The following is a 9,440-nucleotide window of genomic DNA, read 5'->3' as shown; positions in this document are numbered from 1 at the left end:
CACCACCTGCACGACACGATTCGAGTTGGTGTGGGAAGAGTAGATATTAAAGAGCGGAGTTCCCTTCTCTGCTCACAAGTCTCACGTTCGCGTAATATCTCAATTTTGAGCAGCTATTCAAAACTGATTTCAACAATTATATAATTCAAGGACCTGGATTTAGATGCGATTTCAATGCCCTTAACCTTCTCCTCTTTCTGACCAACCATAGGAGGAGTTAAAAGCGTCCATATCGGGAAGGGAACTCCCTTTCCACTCTGATAACAGGGCGGCGCTAGAGGCGGGTCAGAGAGGACCTGCCAACATTGTGATGGCCCGCCTTCGCCGCCACCCTGAATACTTCTTTGATTTGTTCAGCGAAGAGACGAAGAAAAATCTCGCGTTAATCTAACTCATTGCAAATTTTGATCCCTCGGCCACCCTGCCGCTCATGCTGGCCCACCAATCTCCTGTGGAAGACGGATGCCCTACTGGAAGCAAGTCTCAGTTCTCCCAAGTAGAAAACCTCGAACCGGTTCCCTTCAGCATTTGAACTGAGAAATGAAATCATAGATCTTAATTATTTTCTCTGATACGGGAAACTCTGGAATATGTACTAGTCAAGAATAAAGTCGTAATACAAGGATTTATGCCAAAGAGAGAGTATGATAGCCATTACTGCCGCAAGAAGGTTGAAACGGGATAAATTATTTATACATCGACTTAAAGAATTTCTTCTTTTATGAAAGGACACAATATTGAAAAGAGGCAAGACATTGAATAAGTAAAGAGATGTGCCAGTGCATTTCGGTTCATCCTTTACTGCTCTTAAATACAACATGCAACATCTCAGACGTGGGATGCGATCAACGTCAAATCAATATTCCTGTTGAAAGTTAATGGATGTGCAATACATGGATATCCTTGGAGGAGATGAGGGTCGAATATTGAAGGTAATCGGGATATATTTTCCTCCCCTCTAGACTTCTCCGCCGACGTAAAAGGAGACCATACTCGGAAATATATTTAATTTTATCGTGCCAAAATACATTTCAACAATTACCTCTTAAGAAACGGAAATTTTATGAAAACCAAACTACAGATATACATGATTAAATCCAGACTTCTCATTTTTCTATCTAAGTTGCTTATTTAACAATTAATATTTCTAATGACACATATTTCTTTGTTTCAAGCTATTTTTTCAGTTCTAGGAAAGCATAATATTAGATGGGATTCAAAAAACGGGGGTTGGTAGTCCGGTGGATAGAGCACAGGACTACTGACCGGAGGACCTGGCTAAGACTCCCAGGGACGCCTCTGAGCACCGTCAGCTCCACCCACTCTGTGATTTTTTCGGGTGACAGATTTTCCTAGGAAACTACAGACGGCGAAGGGATAGGAACTGATCCCGCTACCCTTATATGTGAATTTCACATGACGTCGGGCTTAGTAATGGGTGAGTTCTACCTTAGTTTCTCAAACTCGAATTCGGGTTGATACTATGATTTTAAAGCATAATACTACCTTGATCAAAAATTTCCCGGAATTTATTCAGAAAATTAAAAATACAAGTTTATTCATCTAAATCTATATTGTCCCCTTCAAAGTAATCCCCATCGACTGCAACACACTTATGCCAGCGCTTGATCCAATCCTCGAAACATTTTTTATATTCGGTTTTCGGTATGTCCATCAGTGCTTCCTGCGATTTTTCCATTACTTCCTCTCGGCTGCTAAAACGCGTTCCCCGTAATGGTTTTTTAACTCGATTGAACAGAAAGAAGTCACAGGGAGCCAAATCAGGTGAATTCGGTGGCTGTTGGATGGTATTTGTTGCATTTTTCGTCAAAAAATTACGAATAATGATAGCACTGTGCGACGGTGCGTTATCATGGTGCAAAATCCACGAGTTTTCTGCCCACATTTCTGGTCTCTTTCGGCGAATTGCTTCACGCAAACGTCTCATAACGCCCAAATAATACTCTTTGTTTACTGTCTGGCCTTCTGGCAAAAATTCATGATGCACTACACCGTTGTAATCCATGAAAACCGTCAGCATTGCCTTCTTTTTTGACTGAAAACGACGTGGTTTTTTTGGTCTCGGCTCATTTGGTGAACGCCATTCACTTGCCTGATGTCTGGATTGCGTGTCGTACTCATAAACCCACGTCTCGTCTCCAGTAATGATCCTTTTGATGAATGTGGGATCGGATTCAGCCTCGCAAATCATGTCTTTTGCGACGTCAACACGGTCTCTTTTTTGCATGAAATTGAGGTACTTTGCTGCTACACGACGGAAACCCAAATCATTAACCACAATGTCTTGGGCGGATCCATAGGCAATGTTCAAGTCCTCCGCTATTTCTCTGATGGTTAATTTGCGGTTATTGACCAACATTTCTTTTACTTTATCAATTTTTTCACCGACTTTCGATGTCGATGGTCTGCCACTGCGTTCATCATCTTCGATTGACTCACGACCACTTCTGAACCACTCGTGCCACTGGTAAACGACCGTTTTTTTTAGAGAATCGTTGCCGAAACACTTTTCCAACATTTCCAACGTCCGTGCGCCACTAAATCCGTTTTTTACGCAAAATTTAATACAAGTTCGTTGTTGCAAATTTAAATCCATTTCTGAAATTGTAAAAAATCGCCAACACACACAGAGATAGATGTACTCTTGGCTACGTAACTTTTGCAAATGTCAAGTTATGACACTAAGATTTAAAGGGAATATCAACAACAGATGTACCAATTTAACAAAAAAAACAGAAGTCAAATCGGAACGATGGGAGCGCCACACGGTGGTTATTCCGGAAACTTTTTGATCAAGGTAGTACACGTCGGCATGCCGCAACAACTGGCGAATACGGTTGTTAATTTTATTTATTTATTTACGATATTTTATTCAATATCTAATTCAACAGATATTGAAGAGATTCATAGGTGCAAAGGCAAAACCACATCTGTCTTTTAAATTATGAGATAATGTTCATCATATTTTCACTTTTGAAACAAGTAAGTAATTGATTTTTTTAATTTAATACTGATTGCATATTATCCCATATATTCTCTTAATTTTTTCTACGCAAAATATACGCAAGCACCACGTAAAAAAATAATTGTGTTACAATTAAGTATCCAATAAGTGTATTATAATTAATAATTGTCTTGTAATTAACAACCCTTAATAATTAATGAGTGTATTAACATTTATTAAATATGATAAACTTATATTCCTTATACCGGGATAGAATTTGGCCTGATGCTTGAAATTCACACGCTGTTGGGCTAAGTATTGGGTGAACTCTACCGTCGCCTACCAAACCGAACTTCGGGTTGGTAACTGTGTTTATGGTTTTATGGTATATTCCTTACAATGAATAACTTTTATAATAATGAGAAAAAATATTGTAATCCCAATTTCGATATGTTATGACGCCTACATTCTGCTACATGGCAATATAATCTAGAGAACAACGGTCCATTACTTATCCTAATCAATTACATGGGCGCATAACTGGTTTTCTACTCTTAAAAGGATAAAAAGCTGCTGGGGAAATCCAGCGAAGAATGCCTATGAAGTAAGGTTGTAATTGTTGATAATACAAAAATATGGTTCAGTATCGAAATATATAGCCCATGTAAATTATTTTAATTATTTTTAAAAAAATATTCCGAATGTAATGATTAAAATCGCGGGAACTAATAAGAGTTATTACAAATTCTCAAAGTAAATTTGTAAAAATCGATCGTCCCTGTGTCTTATACTTCAAATCCTTATGAAGACATCGATACGGAGTTTATTATCACTAATTGTCAAAAGAATATAAAAATTCTACTTTCATTCAAATATTTTAGTTGAAAAACTAAAATAAATTTGCATACACTTACGGACCATCACCTATTTTAACGATCTGGCCCCTGGCTCCAATGAAAGTAATCAGGGGCACCATATGACGTTATTAGGTGCTAAGGATGCAACCCCCCTCAGATTGCTCATAGCTTTTGCACGCTTTCTCTAAGCAAATTGATCTGCTCATAAATAATAAAAGTAACCTTTGACGATGTTCACTGCCATCTATTTGTAAACTATACTTAAGATTTAAATTAATGATAAAATAGAATGACTTAATGATCACATTAATCGTCGTGTACGTGAAAATTCATTGAACCGAAGGAGAAATTAATTGTACTAAACCAACACAATCTCCGGGAAAACACAGCTGTAGTTCATATTTTTATTCATCTAAGCAAAAAATAAAACGATTTTGAGGTCAATTATTCCACAAAAAATATCGTTTATTCATAAATACTGAATATAATCCCATTATTTTTAATTTCACAGAATTTTTCAATGCATGCTGCAGTTGAAATTGTACGTTAAATAAATAAACATGCGTTTAACATGATTCTTCAAAGGCATAAAGTGAATATTCTTTCATTTAAATCACAACTGATCCAATGAGTAATCCTGGCCAATTACTGTTCTCAGGTTTAACTCGTCGAGAAAAAAACAATCCATAAACGTGCGCTACACCTTTTTATTATATATTTCATGCTAAATGGGCGCATGAGTTACATGTCTCCAAAATAAGTAAAAGTGCACTAGTGATTTCTTTTCTCACGCCTATTCAATTAAGAATATCTTTACTTACTGTATAAGTTACATTTGAAGATGTCATTGGAGATGGCAGTGCCTTTGACATATTTAAATAAATCGATAGAATGGGAGTTTAGGAAAAATGCGCTGGTATATGACAATAAAATTGCTACCGACGGCAAAATGAATTGCTCAGTTTATTAATTATTTACCATTCCGAAAACCATAATAATTTTGCGTTCACTTGCATTAATGAATTTTGAATCGCTGCTTTAGCTTTCTTAGAATTGTAGCAATTCATTTTTGAAAGCTCACGGTGAAAAACCGTTCTTACATTGATTTAGAGGAGATAGTTAAAGTTCATTATCGCAGCGTCCAGCCATGGACCGAGTTCGAATTCGTGTGGTAACTATATTTTGGTAAACCTATATTAAACTAAGCATTTTCATTTTTCTGGCACCAAATTTCGGAAATGCCCCAAAGAGCTTTGAGCAAAGTACTAGCGAACATTCTACCATGAATGTTCGAATGACATATCACATAGCGCTAAAAGAATTAGGTTTAAACTTAACCTGTTCGACCCCCTCCATTGTCATAGGATATGAATTGGTTTGTTAGATTCTTAGTATTTGATAAAGAATATAAAAATTCAAAAAATAAATAAAATGCGAGAGTAAAAAAATATAAGAAATGGAGGGCCGATTTCAATAACTGGGATTGTTAATTCATGGCATTTATTACATTAGATCATAAAGAATCCAATTAGCCTTAAAGGAGTTGAAGAATAATGGGGAGGAATATCAAACCTGTAGTATTAAAATGCAAAAACTACAATTGATTATACCCTACTAGGAACAAAAATGTTGCTTATTATCCAAAGCTGGGATCCATACAAATAATTCTCTGGAATAAGTTTTCACGAGGAATTATTTTTATCATTATCCCAATCGTTTTGAATCTTTTAATATTTTAGATTCAAAATAAGATGACCTAATTCTCATAGTTGTACTAATTTTTTTAGTTGCGTGGAAATAATTAAGATTTCGTACGTGCAGCGACATGGAAAATTCTAGAAATTCCAAAATTTAAAATATAAGTACTTCTCTCCCACCGGTAGCATATTTCACGATTCCAAACCATCTAAAAAAATACTATCACCAACAATCAACTATGAATAACGATCGATATTTCAGACAAGATGTCGTCCCCCATCTATACACGTTGCGTTTCCAGATAGTTGCTCACAGACGGGCACACGAGCAGACTAAGATCTTGAAGCCCATAGGCGATTTCTAAGGTGTGATTAAATGCCTTGAAATATAATACCTTAAAATTTTGTCTTTACGCTGTGGCATAGTAGTACCTTTAACTAACTCCCGACGTCGTCGTTATGCCAAGGCATTTGAATGCGTTCTCTCCTTTGTGGAATCCAATTCGGAAATCAATTAAAAACCCGAAGGTGGATCTTGCGTTTCTACATGTATCATCTCATTTACTTGCATACACCAGCCTTCAAGTGGCACAGTCAGTGTTTCTGAGCTATTTATTCTGCTTAAAATCCGTCTGTACTTGCCAGTATGAACATCGTCGACTTAAAATTAGCTGTGTAAGTTTCGCCGTGATAATTTAAAATTTAAGTACACTGAATCCATTGTTTCCAGAATGTATGCTTCCTAGTACTGTTCAGATATCTCACATTAATGACATTCGATAAGGACCTAGTGAAACTATGGAAAATTGCATTAAACGGTAACCTATCAGCATGGTTCGTTTCATGTTAACAGTCGCATTCTGGTGACACTGCAAAATAATTTCTGTGAAATGCTTTAAAATTTCTTTGGTCCCGTAAGAAAATTGTTAGCAGTGAGGAAAATTTTAAAAAGAACTTACAGAAAGAAATATTATCGATCTCCTCTGATTCCTCCAGTGATTCCCTCTCGAATGTATCCACAACGGACTCAGCAGAAACCTAAAACCGCGATAATGGGGTGGTCGCAGAGGCTTCATCGGAGAGTTAATGACCTCGGATTTAAGTTATTCAGAAAAATGTTTTTACTTTATCTCCGATTCCACATGGTGAATTGTAATTGTGACAGTAATGGTTTTTAATTCACTTGCATACATTCATATTCGATAATGTTTCTAAATACCTATATTTAAGAAATAACGGGTTTTACGCACACATTTGAATTCCAGACCAACACACCTGCTACTCGCAAGGGATTTGAAAAGGAAGCCTGTATTTTTAAAGAAAATGGAAATACTTACTCAGCATACGCAAAGTTGGGCCACGAGATTGAGGAGAGGTAGAGTCCTAGTAGCAGAACCCGCTTGCTCATGACCAGTATCCTACAGAGGGGTTTGGACAATTATTAAAGTCAACGAATGTTATAGGAGTTATTTTTGTAACTCCATTGTTTAAGGATCTAGTAATAATTTTATGAGGACCAAAAAGATTCCACACTCACCAGCCCATGCATCTATCACACCAAAATATTGTGTCGCAAAGTCCAAGAAAGCAATTGTCTTCTTAATAGCTCCATCTGAAAGATTATGAAAATATATTTTGATGGGGATTATCCTTTGAAGAATAGGTAAAAGAAGCATTGAATTAATTAAGTATGCCGTCTTCATTTGTGCCTTAAATGAATTTTTTTAGCCATACTCTATGTATTTTGAGGACGAATATTTTAAAAATTGAGATGTGTAGGGAATTGATAAGATTGAATATTGATATTAACAATTGCCAAAAATTAAGTTTTAGTTTTCTGGATATGTCCACTTTCTGCGATACGGTACATTTATAATCATTATCCTCATTACTTATTGTAGTTCGTACTTTTCGGATTGGCCTGAGTCTATGAGTTAGATACTTCGCATGTGTAAAGCGCATTTCCACCCTTAGTAATTTCCCCCCTTGATCGCCTTGGAATTCTTCACACCTCTTTCATCGCCCTAGTTTTCCCTCTGTTGACCCCTATTTGATTCGCCCCAATTCACTCTCCTCTTGGCTGTCATGGCACTTCTTAGTTTTTCTACGTATTAGAGAGTTACACTTAAACGTTCCCATGGAGAATACACTGTTTTCAGATATTTTAATTCATAAGAAAAACACCTGCTCTAGCCTACCTTAATCATGTTATCGCATATCTTCTCATTATGACTTGTACTCACTATGTTCAGTGACTCATTATGTTCTGACTTCGTGCCGGCTTTGGGAAAATTATTTTTTTTTAATTAGCTGAAAAGCTATTTACTTGGAGAAGTATCAAACGCTTTTAGGAACTGTGAAGGCAAAACACATTTCACGAAGAAGGTAATATAATTTCCTAAGTTGGTTCAAGTGACTACATTAAATATTACTAGGGCATACTTAAATATGGGTGATTTACTATTAATGGAATTTATCAAAAACTATTTATCTCATTATTCCTATATATTAAAGCTCATTGATTCATTATTTAAGTGAACTTAATTATATTTCTTTTGCTTGAATATTACGTCTCTCAAATCAAGAGCTCCGTTTGGTGAGAATGCTTTATCGATAATTTAATGAACGAAAATAATAAAATACAAACATCGACCCAAACCACTTAACGTCAAAAAATAAACATCACCACATGTTCCAATTCCCAGCACACAACAACGCCACACAAATACTGATGAATTCGATTTATGCACATTTGGTTCCAATTTGAAGATGGGCACACGGCACTGCAGTAGGGCAACAAGGGTTTTGGCAGGAGCGTATGAACAAAGGTGAGAAAACAATTCACTCCCTACTCACCCACAAACCCTTTCTGAGGCAGCCAATGCAGTAATCTACCCTATCCTGTGCAGCGACGATAGACCACCTCAACCATTATAGATGTGTAACTTTAATACACGTTAAGTACACAGTGGGGAAAGGGAGCCAGCACATCTAAGAAGGCGGAGGAGCGAAGGATCGACCAGGCGAAGTGCGGATTAGGGCGCATGTGACGCGCTGTCCAGCCAGCGCGGGTTGCGCCTGTCGACCGTGGGGGACTCCTAGGTAATGGAATCAGAGTTAATCGGCTCTGAGGAACGTCACCCTTCCTGACTTCTATAATCCCACAAAACCACACCTCCAGCACCCCCCGTATCGAAAACTGCAGGCTGCTAGCGAAAAACCTACATTCTCAGTTTTACCACCCGCAATGTGATACGACAGGTGTTTAAAAACAACTCTGTGGTTCAGGTAATGGACAAAATTAAAGTAGTCACATGAAATTTAAAACGTAAGCAACTTCTCTACGATTTTAAATTCTTAGTTACAGTTGAATTGAGATCAGGGTAAAAATGCAATTTGGCATGACTGGATAATTGACGATATTCGGCATATACATAGTGAGCAGTGATCTACTAGGTAGGTTTATGACTAATTCAGATAACCTACTAAATCTGAAGTCCTAGGGATTTTGTGTAGTGTTAGGCGCGACAGAAAATCATCAGTGCTCAATCCACCAGAGACCATGATACCCGATAACAATACGTCAAAGTTCATGAAAAATTGACGCCTCTCCGTCGTTAGATGAACTATCTCCGCCAGTTATTTATCCAGGGTCTCGATCGTAATTATAATGTGCCCATGGAAAATTTCGAGGGCCCTCCTCCGGCGGTTCTACTGTAAAGCACTTCACCTGAATAAGAACGATCATTTTTTAAATTTTTTACCGATTTGTATTCCTTGTTTATTTTAATAGTTTTCAATTCTGAAATTTCAAGCAAATTTTAGACCAAAATCACACATGAATAAAAGAAAAGTTTCATCTCAATACCCAAAACACAGTGGTGCATGAGATTTTTTGCGCCATAAAAATCATTCAATGCA

At 37.0% G+C, this 9,440-nt stretch overlaps 1 protein-coding gene across 3 annotated transcripts in view; it reads right to left on the bottom strand.

Annotated features, from left to right (window-relative positions):
• Positions 1–8,604, bottom strand: part of LOC139686108 (glycine receptor subunit alpha-2-like) — a 54,668-nt gene extending 46,064 nt beyond the window's left edge. For all 3 annotated transcript variants that reach the window (XM_071583281.1, XM_071583282.1, XM_071583283.1), the window contains exons 1-3: positions 8,376–8,604; positions 7,057–7,131; positions 6,857–6,937 (exon numbers count right to left, since the gene is read on the bottom strand). In XM_071583281.1, the coding sequence (XP_071439382.1) occupies positions 6,857–6,937; positions 7,057–7,064 (89 nt within the window). In that variant the 5' untranslated portion in view covers positions 7,065–7,131; positions 8,376–8,604. The remainder of the gene's footprint in view (positions 1–6,856; positions 6,938–7,056; positions 7,132–8,375) is intronic.
• Positions 8,605–9,440: the final 836 nt, after the last annotated feature.

This window comes from Hetaerina americana, unplaced genomic scaffold (genome assembly GCF_022747635.1).
Source record: "Hetaerina americana unplaced genomic scaffold, ioHetAmer1.1.p SCAF_13, whole genome shotgun sequence".
NCBI lineage: Eukaryota > Metazoa > Arthropoda > Insecta > Odonata > Calopterygidae > Hetaerina > Hetaerina americana.
The sequence above is the reverse complement of the archived record's forward strand: the minus strand, read 5'-3'. Positions and strand labels throughout refer to the sequence as shown.